The following is an 18,009-nucleotide window of genomic DNA, read 5'->3' as shown; positions in this document are numbered from 1 at the left end:
TTCTTTTTTCTCTAGACTTCCCTTCTCGCTTCATTTCATTCATTTCATCTTCCATTGCTGATACCCTTTCTTCCAGTTGATCGCATCGGCTCCTGAGGCTTCTGCATTCTTCACGTAGTTCTCGAGCCTTGGTTTTCAGCTCCATCAGCTCCTTTAAGCACTTCTCTTTATTGGTTATTCTAGTTATACATTCTTCTAAATTTTTTTCAAAGTTTTCAACTTCTTTGCCTTTGGTTTGAATGTCCTCCCGTAGCTCAGAGTAATTTGATCGTCTGAAGCCTTCTTCTCTCAGCTCGTCAAAATCATTCTCCATCCAGCTTTGTTCCGTTGCTGGTGAGGAACTGTGTTCCTTTGGAGGAGGAGAGGCGCTCTGCATTTTAGTTTCCTGTTTTTCTGTTCTGTTTTTTCCCCATCTTTGTGGTTTTATCTACTTTTGGTCTTTGATGATGGTGATGTACAGATGGGTTTTCGGTGTGGATGTCCTTTCTGTTTGTTAGTTTTCCTTCTAACAGACAGGACCCTCAGCTGCAGGTCTGTTGGAATACCCTGCCGTGTGAGGTGTCAGTGTGCCCCTGCTGGGGGGTGCCTCCCAGTTAGGCTGCTCGGGGGTCAGGGGTCAGGGACCCACTTGAGGAGGCAGTCTGCCCGTTCTCAGATCTCCAGCTGCGTGCTGGGAGAACCACTGCTCTCTTCAAAGCTGTCAGACAGGGACATTTAAGTCTGCAGAGGTTACTGCTGTCTTTTTGTTTGTCTGTGCCCTGCCCCCAGAGGTGGAGCCTACAGAGGCAGGCAGGCCTCCTTGAGCTGTGGTGGGCTCCACCCAGTTCGAGCTTCCCGGCTGCTTTGTTTACCTAAGCAAGTCTGGGCAATGGCAGGCGCCCCTCCCCCAGCCTCGCTGCCGCCTTGCAGTTTGATCTCAGACTGCTGTGCTAGCAATCAGCGAGATTCCGTGGGCGTAGGACCCTCCGAGCCAGGTGTGGGATATAGTCTCGTGGTGCGCCGTTTTTTAAGCCGGTCTGAAAAGCGCAATATTCGGGTGGGAGTGACCCGATTTTCCAGGTGCGTCCGTCACCCCTTTCTTTGACTCAGAAAGGGAACTCCCTGACCCCTTGCGCTTCCCAGGTGAGGCAATGCCTCGCCCTGCTTCGGCTCGCGGATGGTGCGCGCACCCACTGGCCTGCGCCCACTGTCTGGCACTCCCTAGTGAGATGAACCCGGTACCTCAGATGGAAATGCAGAAATCTCCGTCTTCTGCGTCGCTCATGCTGGGAGCTGTAGACCGGAGCTGTTCCTATTCGGCCATCTTGGCTCCTCCGAACTGTATCCACAGTATAACACTTAATTAACCTAACCCAAAAGTTAGGAGAAAGCTTAAAGGGAAACATTAGTCCTACTAAATAAAAAATTAGACAAATGTGTCTACTATGACTGCCTTGATAATTCTTTTCTTCCTGGAGGAACAAGGCAAAGCAGTTGGAAAGAGAAGAAAGTTTTAAAATATGTAAAGTGGAAATCTACCTGAAAATGACATGACTACTTACCCGGAAAACCTAAGGGGATCAAATGAAACACTTCTACAAACAATGAGAGAACTCACAAGTGGCTAGAGGAAAAGTGTATGCACTGAAAATCCTATGAAACTCTCTCTCTCTTTCTTTCTCTTTAATGTGAACATATCACCTGTTTGTAAACTAGGCAAGGAGTATCAAGAATAGAAGTTCAGTTGCCTTACCTATCTGCAATCGTCCGGCAAGAACACTTTCTCTGTTTGCTCTATGGATGATAGTTTGGTTTCAACAAGGGTGAAATTCCCATATGTTTCTTCACTCTGAATTTTTGTAGTTTTGCTTTATTTTCCTATGTTACCATAAATACTTACCAAGAAGCTATCTTCATATGTTGTACACTACAGAGCTTAGGAATGCCTAAGCAGGCAAGAGAAGGGAAACCCCACAGTCTCTCTGGCCTTAAAGAATACATGGAACAGTCTGCAATAACCCATGGAGGGAAAGAAGTACAAGTGCAGTCCAACTGTGGGTGTTAGTATCTGTGTTGGGTTGAAAAGTAGACTCGCTCAAAAGTTATGTCCACTGGAAACCTCAAAATATGACTCTTTTGGAATAAGGTCTTTGCAGAAATAATTAAGTATGTTGCAATGAGATCATCTTGGATTTAGAGTGGCCCCTAAATACAATGAATCATGTCCTTATGAGAGACAGAAGAGAGGAAAGTGCAGGGACAAAGAGAAGAAGGACATGTGAAGACAGGGGCATAGATAGGACCTATGAAGACTGAGGCGAAGGCATGCCGAGGACTGCTGGCTGCCACCAGAAGCTAGGAGAGAGGCATAAAAGCAGTCTCCCTCATAACCTCCAGAGGGAACCACCCCTGCTAACACCTTGGTTTTGATTTCTGTGAGATAATAAATGTCAGAATTTATAAATCTCTGTTGTTTCAAGCATCCAAGTTTGTAGTAATTTGTTAGAGCAGCCCTTGGAAACCAATACCGTTTCTCATCTGGGGGGTGGTCGAAGAGATTCAAAGACATGGAGCTGTAGAAGTGCATTTCTTCAAGACCACAAAACTTAGATGTAGCATGGTCGGATCCATATTATCAAGGTACCATGAAGCTGGTCAGAGTTAGAGGAAAACGGCAGCCCTCCAGGTCGCCTGGGTAGCAGAAGTGGGCTTCTCTAAGAAACAAAACACTCTAGACAAAGAGTGGCATGATAATCTAAGATAACCAGCTCTCTATATGCCTACTCTTGTATTTCTCCCTCTTACTTATGCCAAGGAGTGATTTGAGGAACTGTGTCTCAAGGGTTTTCAAAGGCTGCTATTCCATTAACCTTCAGGAGCTCAGATCCTCAGGCATTAGCAGAACTTTCTAACTGCACTCATCAGTGTAGCGTAGGCTTCCAGTATCTTGCTAGGATGAAGTTCAGCCATGGCGAGGGATATTTGTACATGTATGGGGTCCTATGGGAGCTCCTTGCGACCTGAGAAGCCATTCCTGTGAACCAGGTCCTGAGGGTTGAATAGGAGTTTGCCAGGCAGGGAAGGGGTAGGAAAGGCACTCTGGGCAGAGGGTACAGCATGTGTAAATATGTGGAGACAAGAACGAGCATGGCACTGTTGGGGCTCCCATGGCAGGGAGAATAGAAGACAAGGCTAGGAAGGTACATCGAGGCTACTGAAGGGTCCACAGAGGAACCAGGATTTCATTCTGAGGATGAATGAAATCATCCTCAGAGGATGAAGCCACCAGGAATTTCAGGCAGAGAGTGAAGTGATCAGAGTTGTTTTTTGGATAGATGGTTATCTGGATGAGGTACTGGGGCTGGGAGACTTGGCTCTGAGATGTGTCATTTAAAACAGCTTCTCAGCAGTGGATCATACCTACAATCCCAGCCAAGATTCCTCCTTTGGGAGGCCAAGCTGGGAGGATCGCTTGAGGCCAGGAGTTCAAGACTGCAGTGAGCTATGATCATGCCATTGTCTTCCAGCCTGAGTGTCAGGGCAGTCAATCAGAACCAGACTTGGGCTCTGACAGTCTTACACATGTATGATCCAACTCTTGCCTTACTCAATTCATAGGTCATTTGGGTTTTGATTATGAACATATTTCCCAAAGCATTTTTACACCATTTCTAAAAGCTTATCTAAAATTATGCAAATTTAGCAAAATACCTTACTGCTGCTGCCTACTACTCATTGATGGCTAAGCACCAGATTAGCTTGATTCCAGGTTCTTTTTAGAGGTCATCACATCTAATCAGCACCAAGGCCAGCAACCAAACAAGGAGGTTGGCCATTGCTGCTGCCATTTTACAGATTCGAAAACTGAGCAAGCTAAATAATTAGGCTAAGCTCATGCCGTGTTGCAGCTTGGGTTCTCCAGGAAGCAGATTCTGAAATGAGGTTGTGTTTATTAGGGAGTGCCCTCAGGATCAGTTCCTGTAGGGAAAGACAGAAGTGGTGCTGGGCACAGGGAGAAGCTAACCTGCTATGCAAGTCCAACAACTAGCAAACTCACAGACACCCTGGAACTGAAACGGCTGTCAGAATTGCCTGCAATTGATCAAAATGGAAGGAGTTTATACCCTCAACTCTATCAGTCATGGATGTGGACCACCCTCACAAGGGCACAACCTCAGGCTGGCAGGTGTTTTCAAGCATTCCCCAAAGAAGCTGATGGCTGAAAGCCAGCTGCAGACAACACTCTCAATGGCCAGGAAGCCAATGTTTACTTGAGGGGTACCTGGGACATCTACTTCACTGCAGACAGCTGTGAAGTAGGAGAAGCAGAAGCCAACCCAGATTCTGCCTGAGGCCAAAATGCTTGCTCTTCCCACCCTCTCACATTCGCTTCCATGTCCAGACATTCACGAGATGCTGAGAGGGGTTTCAAAAATGACTAGCCCAGAGTCTGGCCATTGGGATCTCTCATCTCCTAGGAAAGGTAAAAATTGATGCACATTATTCTCAAAGAAAGCATGCTGTGATTATTGCTGCAAAAACAGAAAGCACATCCCCTCCCTCTGCTCCCAGCCTGCCCAGCTTGTTGCACCCTGAAAACATAATAATGTTGTGGCCTACCATCCAGTAGTTATTATTTTTAATACCTGATGCTTCTGAGCACTAACTATGCACCTGGCCCACTTAAGTCCTTTTCATTTATCCCTCATTTCCTCATTCCTGCTGCCCTAGGAAGAGGCCATGATAATCATTTCTGTTTTACAGATAACTAGGATCAGCCCAGCTCTGTCTCTCCCTGGACTGTCTCCAAGTGATGATGTGTACATCCTCCTTCCATGGCACCAACTCACTGGGTTTCTCCTTACTCTTTAAAGAGAATCTCTTAGAACCGGAGCAGTGCTCTTGTTGAAGTCAAGCTACAGATATATGATTCTCTTCAGTTCATATAACTTAGCAGATTCCTCATTCTGTGCTGCAAGAACATAGGAGGAGTCTGTCCTGTGTGACTCTCATTGGGGATGCTGATTTTCTTATTGTCTTACACGGTTTCAAAGATTGATTACTGATGGTTTAATAGATGCCTAGAATTAGTATCTTTCACAAACTACCCCCTCCCTAAAAAATAAACATTTGGAATGAGCAGAGCCTCATTATCTTTGTAAGTAATGGACCAAAGATGCAAGGATTGGGGAAATTAAGAGAAAAATCACTGCCAAGATGCCAAGTGAAACATTAGTGAGTGGTGCCTCTAGCCAACATTTAATCAACTTATAGTAAAGTATCATATTCGACATAAACCCATTGCTTAGAATAAACAGAATACAGGGTGCAGATGATGGAATCAAGAAGAGGACAGAGACAGTTAATGGATGGCTGTCACTTTTTATTTTTAAATAAATTCTTCTTTTTTATGTTCCTTTGATCAAATCTCCAAGAGAAATTCATGTTATGATAGGGCTTCCCTGTACCTCTGTTCTCTCAATGCCCTCCACAAAACAGCTCCAAAATGCTGAAAATGAACCTAGGTTTCATTCTACCATTACAGTCAAATTGTTAGTTACCAACATGAAAGTTCTATGTCTCTAACTTTCTTGTATTTTTGTTCTAGAAATTGCCAGTGCATTTTTAAAGTCTGATGTCCTGCATTAAATGTTAATGCTGGTGTTTTGTTCACTGGCCCTACCAAAACTCTACCAAGGTATAGGTGTCAGGCCTGGGAAGAGACCAGGGAGGAGAAAGGAAAGCAGGGTGAGAAATGCATTTAGATTTGCTTTAGGATTTAGTCACATCAGGCACTTTCCTATTTTTAGCTCCTCCCAATCCTTACTCCCATTCCTTCCAATGTTAATGCCTTTGAAACAGGTAAGCAATGGCTTGCTAAACCTAAGAGATGGATTCTACTCAATCAATAGCTTCATGCTATACAGAATGGAAAATGGTACAGTCTCCTTTTTCTTTTCCTGTGAAAAAAATTAATACCCTATGTTCCCTGAAGACAAACAGTCAGAACAGAGATCCAAATTCCTAACAATTAGTCTCTCCCACAGCCAGAAACTGGGCAGCTGGTAACCTGCTGTTTTTCCTTTGAGCTTCTCAGATTAGATCCTAAATGCAATTTAATTCCAGACTCCAATATACACTTTCTGAATTATACTTAAAAAGACTCAGTTACGTAACAAATCCACATTGCTATTGATTACACACTTGGCATAGATGATTTGCTGTATTAGGTGCAATCTAAAATTTTTCAAATTGTATCACAACTTAAATATATTAAAGCATCCACAGTGTAAACCCATCCTATAAAATTTATCTAACATATAAGTAATCCTGTTATAAAATCAATAAGCACTCCTTAGCTTTGCTTCTTTAATAAATATGGATTCTTGCATAACTGGCTTGCTTAAGTAAATCTATATTCAAATTACCCTCCCTCTCAAGTGAAAATAAAAGATATATGAAACAAAAATTCAGAACGTGCTATGAATACCAAGGAAATAAAAATGTAAGAAAAGTGAGTTTCAAATACAAAGTGCAATCATGATGTATAAATAGGAATATATGGAAATTCCTTGAGGTTGGCTCATTATTATGCCAACAGTGATACTAACCTACAAAAGTACAGCAAATGAAGAACAGGCACGATGTATATGTACGATGAAACAAGCAGGAAACACGCACAAGCTTTGGGCTGGACCAAGGCTCCTGACCTTTAGACCCACTGAGCCTGGCTGGAAGGCATGATCCCAGCCTCTGATATCCTCTGAGGGCCGCACCACTGCCACCACCCCTGGGGACCAGGCAGGAGGCAGCCACCACAACATGAGGTGGGTGGAGAGAAGGGTTTCACATCTTCTTTTCCTAGTCCCAATTTCCCTTTGCCTTGATATGATGGTAAGCAAAAAAGACTCCTTGCTTCTATCATGGAACTTACAGTCAAATGCATGTTATCCTATGATATAAGTAAAATTTTTATTTTCTACTTAATCATGAATTACTAAGGGCTTTTGGTTTTTACGCTAAATGTATCGTATAGAAATGATATATTCTTAACGTGGATAATATAAAACTGCTTCTCTTTAAGTTTTCTGACAATTAAATATTGTCTTCCCTTCATCATTAAGGGATTCCAGCATGTCTTCATAATCCCAGATTCCAGAAAAATGTTTCTTCGAAATTCAGTTAGGATAACAAAGAAAAAACAATTATTTTAAAAACTTGCAGAGAACAGTACGAAATAAATCAGAGAGTGACTGAAAAATATCTCTTCCTCTTTCACTAATAATTGCTGTGTTCAAAATGTGTTAGTTCTCTTTCTTGTTCTACCTTTTCTCCCTTTTTTTCTTTATTGATATATAATAGTTGCACATATTTTGGAGGTATATATGATATTTCGATACTTGTTTACAAGGTATAATGATCAAATCAGGGTACTTAAGGTAGCCCTCACCTCCAACCTTAATCCTTCCTTTGTGTTGGGGACATTACAATTCTTCTCTACTAACTATTTTGAAATATATAATGAATTGTTGTAAACTATAATTTCCCTACCATACTACCGAACACTAGAAATTATCCTTCTCTCTACCTGCATTTTTGTACTTGTGAACCAATTTTACCACCGCTTCCCTTCCCAGCCTTCCCTTTTCTTCTTGTCCTTCTCCTTCCTTCCTGCATGATTCAGCCCTAAAGCCATCAGACAAGGTCCTGTAAGGAAGCATCTGCACCAGCAGTGGATGGGGGAGGCCAAATTCATCCAAAGATGACAAAGCTGTGTGTGAGGTGCATCCAGAATGGGAAAGCCAACCGCAGGGGGACAGAGCCTGAGCAGAGGAGGGGACACCTAGGCACGGGGCAGCCCCACATGCGTGGGTGTCAGAGCTGGGACAGGGAAGAGGACACCCAGGTGAGGGGCAGCCACACACGCAAGGGGTATCAGAGCTGGGACAGGGGAGGGGATCCACACATGTGTGGGGTGTCCGAGCCTGGGCAAGGGAGGGGAACATGCTTGCAGGGGACAAGCTGGGTACAGGGATCAGAGCAGGAGCCAAGGGAGGAGGCATCTGCGCATGAGGAGGGGATGGCAGTAGAAACAGGAGGCTGGTTACAGACACAAATTGGTCCAATAAAGGAAATCTATCATAAATCATGGAAACTAGATATTTTTTACGGTTGATCAAGGGAGCTGCAATTGAAAGGGCAAAAACTGGAGTGAAACCTATGGTTGCTTGGAAGTGGAAATGTCCTTGAGAAGTCATGACTGTTAGTATATACAAACACACACACACACACACACACACACACATCTATAATGTAGATGTAAATGTGTGTGGGCCTCACCTTGGTGCAGTGACACCCAATACCTAATGCCTAGATCATGCCTCTAAATGCTGTTCACTAAAAAAAAAGAAAAAGAAAAAAAGTCAGGGCTCCTGATTCTTTCATCAGAATCAGGACCCTAAAATCAGAGAGGGTTGATTTTAGGCCTGGAGCAGACAGGAATAAGATCAGCCAGAAAGATCTTGTTCCACTAGAAAGCAAGAAAGGGCTCCAAAGATGGTGGGAATGTGTCAAGAGGACACAGAGGCCAGCTTGAAGAGGTGCCCACTGCACAAACCAGAGGCAATGTGGACATCAAAATAAATAGCGATGGTGGCCAAGCGCAGTGGCTCATGCCTGTAATCCTAGCACTTTGGAAGGCCAAGGCTGGCGGATTGCCTGAGCTCAGGAGTTCGAGACCAGCCTGGGCAACATGGTGAAACCCTGTCTCCACTAAAATACAAAAAAGAAATTAGCCAGGCATGGCAGCGTGTGCCTGTAGTCCCAGCTACTTGGGAGGCTGAGACAGGAGAATTGCTTGAACTCGGGAGGCGGAGGTTGCAGCAAGCCGAGATTACACCACTGCACTCCAGCCTGGGTGACAGAGCGAGACTCCATCTCTAAAAAGTAAATAAATAAATAAAATAGTGATGCTAATGGTGTATAATTGATTTAACAAAATAGGAAAATACAAGACTGTATAGATATGAATAAATAAATAAATTGAAACAAGTTATATGCCTAGTTTCAAAGTACCTTTCCACAAAATATGTCTTAATTATAAAGAGGAAAAGAGTAATTTCTATGCGAAAGAGTTGGATGGACAGAGCCATCATACAAGTGAATACCATAGGTAAGGAGACAAAGAGAAGCAATACAGCCCTGATTGCGCTCCGGGAGGATGCACCCACCATCGCTCTGTGATTCTTGCCAAAGATGCAGAACCGGAATCTATTCATGAGGAAGCATCAGACAAACTCAAGTTGAAAGACATATTACAAAATAACGGTCCTGCAATCTTCAAAAGTGTTAGGATCATAGGGCCAAAGAACCACTAAAGAATTGTTCCATCCTGTAGAAGATCAAAGAGACAGGAGAACACATTGCCATGTGTCATGCCATGCTTCTGAGCTAGGTCTTTTGTGATGAAAGACATTGTAGGGAAAGCTGGAGGAACTTGAACAGGGTCCGGGCATCAGATGGCAGTCACACAGCAATGTGGACTTCCCAGTGTTGGCAGGTGTCTTGTAGTTATGTAGGAGAATGGTACTGTAGTAATACACACTAAAGCTTTTGGGGTGGTGGGGCATCAGATTGGCAACTTACCTCTAAACGGCTTAGCAAAAAAAATAATTCTCTGTACTCTATTTGCAACTTATTGGTAAGTCTGTTATTGTTTCAAAACAAAAGTTACAAAATATATTAGTGATTACACTTCAGGTTGAAAATGTGTTAAGGAATACCATCCATAATTTTCAGTTATTAATTAAATTTCCTTAATTAGGTGATACATCATGGCCTGAGAATGCCTTCTACTTCAAGGCAAATGCCGGTAAAATGAATTTCCTGAGAACAATGAACTCTCTTATGCAGCAGGGAAGGAGAATATGGATTTATCTTAAGTGAATATTTTGATTAACAGATAAGTTATACGTGCTATAAGTGGATTGCCAATGTTCAAAGAAATAAAATGAAACAAAAACTTCTTAACATGGATCTGTGCGAAACAAAATGCACTCTTCCTTCCTTTGGTGGCTTAGAAGGCAGGGTGATATTGACTATAGTTTGCGGGCAACCTCTTTCTTCATATCAGGCCAGTATCCTTATTTTACATAGTGTTACATTCAACAATTACACTGCAGCAATACAACCACCAAATTTGTAACATTCTAATTTATACACACCATGCATAAAAAGAATTCAATAAAGTGTTTTTCTGGAACCTCAAAGCAGTGGTATTTTTAGGTTATATTTCCAACAGTGGCCAAGGGTACTGAAAGCTCCTTTCTTCATTACTGTGATGTTTACCTACAAACCTCCCATTTCAAATCTGTTCGCGTGTTCCACCTTTCCCAGCTCTTGGAATTACTGTGAAATTGTTTCTGAGAAAATGGGAAATGGACTTCATGTTATTCTGTTCTTTTGGGTGTTGTTCCTTTATAAAATACTATGGAGTGAAGCATTTTTATTCTTGGTGCTATTTTAGAATTATCGCATCTCTGGCTGTTTGCTGATAAGATGTATTTTTCTTTGTCGGTTTTTGAAACTGAGTAAATAAAAATTTAAGATTCCATCTTTCCCACTTTTTTTTTTTTTTTTTTACCAATGCAGGAAAATAAAAATGCTTAAACAAAAAACCCAGCTCAATAAAGAATACAGTATTCAGTGACCTGCGATACATAAAGTTCTTCATGCAGTACTTCCTTTTCCCTTTTTTGTTTTAACCCTGTTTGATTCTTACAGACAGGTATTAAAACCTCTTCTTCTGAAATATTTTTTGTCCTATTACATCTGCACCAGCAGATACTTCATTTATTCCTGAAGGAGCAGAAAGGATAAGCACAAGGGATGTGTTCCAGGGTACCCCAAATAGTGAAGGTGCTGTGAGCCATGGCATGTTTTGAGTGTCTGATTGCTCATGTGAGAAGGGATTTCCCACAGTGGCTGAGCAAATTGTTTTCTCATTTCTTTGTTTTTTTTTTTTTTTTTGAGACGGAGTTTTGCTCAGTCGCCCAGGCTGGAGTGCAGTGGTGCGATCTCGGCTCACTGCAAGCTCCGCCTCCTGGGTTCACGCCATTCTGCTGCCTCAGACTCCCTAGTAGCTGGGACTACAGGCGCCCGCCACCGCGCCGGGCCAATTTTTTTTTTTTTTTTTTTTAAGTAGAGACAGGATTTCACCGTGTTAGCCAGGATGGTCTCGATCTCCTGACCTTGTGATCCGCCCGCCTCGGCCTCCCAAAGTGCTGGGATTACAGGCGTGAGCCACCGCGCCCAGCTGTTTTCTCATTTCTACTGCAAAAACATGCTCACCACCCTGACCCATATGTGAACACCTAATGTTGAGCTTAACAGCTCAAATAAATGAGAAGATGGAAGAGTGGAAGTTACAGGAGAAAGGAGAAATGCTCCACAGATGCCCTCAGGAGAGGCTCTGAAGTGCAGGAACAGGAAGTGAAGGCTGCGGTAGAGATTGTATCCACACGAGTGTTTCTTGCACTTCATCCCAGGCAAGGCTACATTGTTCTTTTGAGTAGAAGGGTGGTTTCCAGGGGCTAGGGGTTGGGGAAAATGGGGAAAAGTTGGTCAAAGGATACACACTTTCTGTGATAAGATGAATAAGTGCTGGGGATGTAATGTACAGCATGGGTGGTGATGGATGTGTTCATTAATCTGAATGTGACAACCATTACACAATGCATACATATAGCAAATCGTAATGTTGCACACCTTGAATACATACCACCTTAATTTGTCATTTAAATATTATAAAATAAAACACCCACCTTCATTCTCTCGTTGGATTAGTTACTGGCTGGCCTCTGTCTGTCTCAGGTGGTGCAGGTTCCTAGCATGTGTCAAAGGCAATGCAGAGAGGAGCCATATGGCCTTCCTCCTCTTCCTGGGAGTGGACGCTTCTTAGTAATATCCCAACAAGCCAGGGTGAAACTCTAGCCCACTGTGTAAAATTAGAGGCCACTGCCTCTACAGTCAGTGTGGATACAGGATGCTTAATGAATGCAGGTTTTCCTGGCTACTCTTAATGAATGTGATGTGATAAGCAGTAGGAGATGAGCATTGAAAAAAGTGACCCCCAGAAAGCTTTCCAACTGAGAGAGACTACTATAGACTCAAGAGTGAGCCTTCACCTCCACCTCAAGTTTCCAAATGAAATAGCACATCACGTGAAAGAAAAACTGGTTTCTCAGACCCAGCAGGGCTTAGGTGACCTATGCCTAAAGTTCCTTTAGAATGGCACAGTGCTGTCACAACTGCAATTTTCTCAGCCCCACTGCACTTTATGTCATGGCTGCATTTGTTGCAGTTGATCTCCACAGAGCAAATTAAACGCGCTTTTAATAGGTAAAACAGAGAATGTTAGGAATAGCTCCAAATCATCCTCATGTTTATAGGTGTACATAATTAGAAATCAAACAGCGTTTAAAATGCTTGTAACTAATTAAATAGAATGGCTTCTTTGAAATGCTATTTATTAGTAAGGCAAAATTTGTTGTTGTACCATTTTAAAGAATTAATTTTTTTTTAATGCTCATAGACCTGATAGAAAATTTTAAAATAAAGAAAATTTTTATCTTTGTAAAGAGGGTTTTGAATATCAAGGTAGAGCAAAGGTGGGAACAAACTATGAAATTAATCGTATAAGTTACTTCACTATAAAAATGAGTATTGAATTATAACATATAAGAACACCTTTTGACCATCAAAATCATACCACCATTCAGCAATCGCAAAATAGAATTGTCACATCCAACTTTCCTGCTACCATTACTTTTACAGTTGCTAATTGCTAAGTGACTGTTGATCCCACCAATGGCAGTGGAGTGGGGCTGGCTCCTCAGTGTTATAGGGGGTCAGCCTCAAGGGGCAGAAAGGGAACAGCTGCAGGTACCACACTACACACACCCTGAATGGGCCAGCAGCACCTGCCTCACCCCCTGGTGGGATGTGGAAAGTCATTCTCCATGGATGTGGAGGTGCACCCACCTGCCAGACCAGGTGCTCCTTGCCTCCCGGTGTTGCAGACAGGCAGACGCTAAGCACGATGGTGTGGGAGGAGGAGGTGAGGACGCTGGCAATGATGGCGTCTCGCATGTTGAAGGGCAGCATGGTGTACACCACGAAGATGATGAAGAGGAAGAACGATACCTACGGGCAGAGAAGAAGAACAATAAGAGTCACCAAATATTCTGGTTTCTAAGAGCCTCCTGTTTCCATCCCACTAAAGGCTGCATAGAACAGCATGAGACATGCTCATTTTAGAAATAATCTATAGACAAAATAGGGCAGTCGATGCAAATAAGTCCACTGGATTACAATAACAGACTAATCGTTGTGATGGAGAAAAGTTTGTTTTCAAAATTTTGGGACTTCACTTTGGTATCCAAACCACTCCATGAGTATGGATGCAAAGCTGGTCCTAAACTATCAGAGTTCTGTATCTTTGCTTTAGAACATGCACTGAGGATTCTTGAAGTGATCTACCAAACTGCAAAGGGAGACCCACAGAGGAGGGACAGGCATCATCGGGGACGGGGGTGGACAGGGTGGAGACCCCATGGAGGAGGGGCAGGTGTCATCAAGGGGAGTTAGTGAAAGCAGATGCCGAGAGCACGGGTATGTAACAAACAAAATAAAACAGCCTGCGGATGGCTCAGCTGCCGGGGAACTCAGCGTGGCAATTCCTCGAAGTTAAACATACACAGCAGTTCTACTCCTGTGTATATTTCCAATAGAATTGAAAACAGGTACTGAAACAGATAAATGTACACCCATTTCATAACATCATTTTCCTAGCAAGCAACCCCAAGGTGGAAACACAAATGTTTAGCACAGGATGAATAAACAATATGTGGTATATCCACACAATAGAATATTGTTCAGCCTTAACATGGAGTAAGATGCGAATGCATGCTACCATACAGGGGAACCTCAAAAACATGCTAAGTGAATAAAATCTGGGCAAAAGACCTCATAGTGTATGATTCCTTTTACATCAAATATCCAGAATAAGTAAACCCATAGGGATGGAAAGCAGATTGGGGGTTGCCAGGAGCTGGGGGAAGGGGACTGGCTGGGGAACGGAGAGTAGCTGCTGACTAGGTGCACGGTTTCCTTCGGGGATGATGAAAACTTCTCTGAAACCAGATGAGGTGTTGGTTGCACAACATTGGAAATGCCACCTTAAATTGGGTAATTTATGTTGTGTGAATTTCAGCTCAATCAAAACAATCAACATGAAACCTCTCAAAGAAATGTTTGGCATGAAAAAGAAAATGGTTTAGTAGGTAATAAAAAACGATCATTTTCATTACAAAAGGAGCAGAGATAGAAGAACATCAAAAAGGATGAAAGGTGAACAATCCAGTTGGAAGGGACTGAGGTCAGGGAAATAGGGAATGGGACATGTGGCCAGCTTCCCATGCGGCTCTTGACTCCAAGCAGAAGGGAAGCTAAGGAAAGCATGCCCCACTTTCAGTGTGACCTGTGTCACCTGAAGGGGACGCTCAAGCGCTGCACAGCTGGAAGGACGTGGTGCAATCACGCCAGCACTTCTGGTACCAAGTCTGGATGTGAGCTCCTGAGAAGAATGTGGGCAATAAGCTAGGCTCCCGACGGATTTAAAGAGAGAAGCCTGGGAGAAAACCAGGCTTCTTCTCTCCTGGGAATCTGCACCACGTATTACAACCTGAAAAGAACCATCTGTCATCACTTCACTATTCCAGGGTGGTGTCTGATCAGCTGTATTTATGTAATTGTCATACACAAAAGAGCACAGGAAAGATTCAGGAGACACAGCCTAAAAATAAACATGGGTCCTGAAAAGGCACTCTTCGATTTGGCACTCCAAGCTTTTTGGAATAGGCTTGCTGAATGAATGCTTATTAAGGCACTCCGACCTGAAGAAGCATTCATTCTGCAAGCCTGTGTGAAGCTCCTGTAAATGCAGCCAGGTTCTGGAGGTGGAGGGTGCAGGACAGAGCCCCAGCTCTCAGGGGCCTCAGGGCCCAGCAGAAGAGATGGTCATGCACGCAGCTGTCATCTCACAGTCTGCGTCCTGAGAGAAGGGCACCTGCCCTCACTGGGAGGAGACAACAGGGTGGACTCTGAGCACCTTCTCTAATTCTTCTGAGTCCAGCCGTCTCGGGACGACAGCCAGGAGAAACCCACTGTGAGTGGGAAAAATGACCCGGAATCCTCATCAGGAAGCCCAGATTGGGCATGGACCATCTGCTTCATGCCCCCATCTCCTCCCATTCAATCTATATTTAAAAGGGCCCTCAGGCCAAAAACTGTGGGGGAACACATTGCCATAGCAATATTTTTTTCTGGTAAATATTTTTTCTTTCACCTCTTTAAAAATAAAGACTCTGAAGGTTCTTTCAGTAAAGCATTATTATTTAGCATCATATGCATTCCACTTGTTCCATTTCATATTTGGGATGTGAAACCAAGGCAAAAACTATTGTCTTAGACCGTTTATGTATAAAAATGGAAAGTTTGGCTGGGAAGACATATCAGGCATGCCTTTGGAGGGACTTGTAGTAAGCGATGCTCTATCTACACAGGCAGGCTGGGGCACCTCCCTCACTTCATCTTCCCAAGGAAGGAACATGCATGAGTTCTAGCCCCAAAATCATCTTCCAAAACCACTAAGAGCTACCATCAGCACACACTGGTGGTGTTCTGTGCAGATCCTTTCCCGGGTCTCCAACGAATCTGACTGAGAACCATTGAGCTATCAGAAAGGTTTCTTTAGGAATGGGAAAATCAATTGTTGTGTATTTATAGCTTATTGAGCAAATGAAATTTACTTTGGAATCTCTGTATTGCCCTCCCAATTTACAGAAAGTATGTTCGATTAAGATACTGTTTTTTCTACACATAACATTTATGTAAAATCTTATATCCCACAACAGGTATTAAATGAATAATTTCAGGTACCAGAGTTGACAATTACAAAAGAGAACCTCTCTTTTATGATTACATATTTGCTTCTATGCAAAAAACTTCAGCATTTCTTTAAAATTATCATAACTTTTGAGTAGCTTAATTTTGGATAACTTTAAAATTCTAATACCGTCTCCATTAAAATATACTTCTGCAAATATTTTGAGCCTTGAAATGGAAGTCTATGGAAGGCTTATCCACAATAACCAAATGGAAAATAGATCTTCAGTTTTCTGAATACAGAAGTCCCTGTTAAGTATTCATTATGAGATGGCAGAATTAATTTCCCAGGGTCAATTGCGCAAATTGCATTAAATCAAATCAGAGGTTTCCGTGGTAGCATTTCAGGAGTTTGGCTAGTGGTGCTTGGGGAGTGTTCGGCAGGCAGGACAGGGAGGAAGAAACTCAACTGCAGCTTCGAGTCCCATAGGGAGAATGTTCTTCACTCCTTATTAATCTCAAAGAGTTCTCATTTTTTTTAAGCCTGCTTTCCAATGCAACTTCAAATAGGGCCATATGTAAAACTAAAATGGATTTGGCACATGTAAAGAATGTGTGGGTAAAAAGCTCCAGATAGTCGAATGCTATCTCTTGGGTTTCCATGTTACCATGGGGACATTCCCCATGGATGACATTCCCCTTAGATGTACCTCTGTCCAGAGGCTAAAGAGGGCAGAGCCAGGGATCTCATTCCTGTGATCCTCTGCAGAAACCCCAAGTTTGCACAATAGCTGAGGCAACAGCACTCATTCCAATAAAAGTTTCAAGTGTGTCTCTTAACTCCAGCTCCGCACTTGCCTTTTGCAAGACATGCCTATCTTCCTACGTATCTTCTACTTGCATCTCAAGCTCCACAAGTTTCAAATCAACCAAGAGCTTCTTTATGTTCTTAAACCTGTTTGTCTTGCAGGATAACTCAAGTCTGCCCATAATGGCTCTGTCTCCAATAACCCAGGTGCAAATCCTTGAAAGTCACCTTTGAAAATTCTTTCCTCACACCTACACTCAAAAACAGGGTCTTCTCATTTTAGGATTCCAGACCAGTGGGTTGTCTCTGTCTGTCTGCTTCTCTCCATCCTAACCTCACTGAGCTGGTTACTGGCGTTTCTGTTTGTTAGGAAATAGAGTTCTATACTCTTTCCCTCTTTGCCCTGCTGCAAACAAGGGAAACAGAGTATGTACCCTTCCTCCTTCGTGTCCATTCCATGCCTTTCTCCAAGCCTCGGGTAACCATCAGGACTCTTTACAAATAACTATTGCTTTCTTCCTTCTGGGCATGTAATATAATTGCATTTCACTATTGTCATTTCAGTTAGGTGAGGGGCGAGTGGAAACTTTAAAATCTCATGCACTGTTAGCCATGTCCTCTTGCCTCCCTGGCAATCATGGAAACACGGAGTTGAGGCTTCTCCCATTCTGGGTCCCCAGACCCAGACTGAGCAGCACAGTCTCTCAGCTGACCCACACAAACCTGTGTTCATGTGAGTGGTGACAATCCTTTGTGATGTTAAGCCCGGAATTCCTAAGCACAGTTCAACTGGTCCTGACTGATACCAAGTTTACAGAAACACACACCCACACTCATGGGATGTCTTACTGATGTCATATTTATAAAAATTGGGTGCTTTTATATATAATACTCTGCAATTTGCATTTTTTCAATTAACTATACATCATGGGCCTCTTTCCAGGTCTATAATCACAAATATATTATTTACTTTTTACTAGCTGCAAAATATTCCACGGCAATGGGTGCACCATCTTTGACTCTAGTATTTCCCCACTGATGCTCTCCCTCCTAGCAGGATGGGAGCCCTTGTCTAATGCTGCAGTAATGCTCCTTCAGTTCTTCCTTGCTCCAACACCATCCTTTCTCTAATCCAGATAGCATTCTACTGCCAGATGCGTGATTCTGAATGCACAGGTCTCACGTGTTTCTCCCTTGGATGAAAACCTCCTGTAGCTGGCCTCAGACCACCTGCACAAAATGGAAAACCCTCCCCTGCCTCCACCCACACCCTCTAG

General features: G+C 43.0%; 1 protein-coding gene across 2 annotated transcripts in view; it reads right to left on the bottom strand.

Annotated features, from left to right (window-relative positions):
* The window catches only part of ADCY2 (adenylate cyclase 2), a 435,519-nt gene that overhangs the window by 298,079 nt on the left and 119,431 nt on the right, over nt 1-18,009 (bottom strand). For both annotated transcript variants that reach the window (XM_034959722.3, XM_034959723.3), the window contains exon 3: nt 13,021-13,182. In XM_034959722.3, coding sequence (XP_034815613.1) covers nt 13,021-13,182 — 162 coding nt within the window. The remainder of the gene's footprint in view (nt 1-13,020; nt 13,183-18,009) is intronic.

This window comes from Pan paniscus, chromosome 4 (genome assembly GCF_029289425.2).
Source record: "Pan paniscus chromosome 4, NHGRI_mPanPan1-v2.0_pri, whole genome shotgun sequence".
Taxonomy (NCBI): domain Eukaryota; kingdom Metazoa; phylum Chordata; class Mammalia; order Primates; family Hominidae; genus Pan; species Pan paniscus.
The sequence above is the reverse complement of the archived record's forward strand: the minus strand, read 5'-3'. Positions and strand labels throughout refer to the sequence as shown.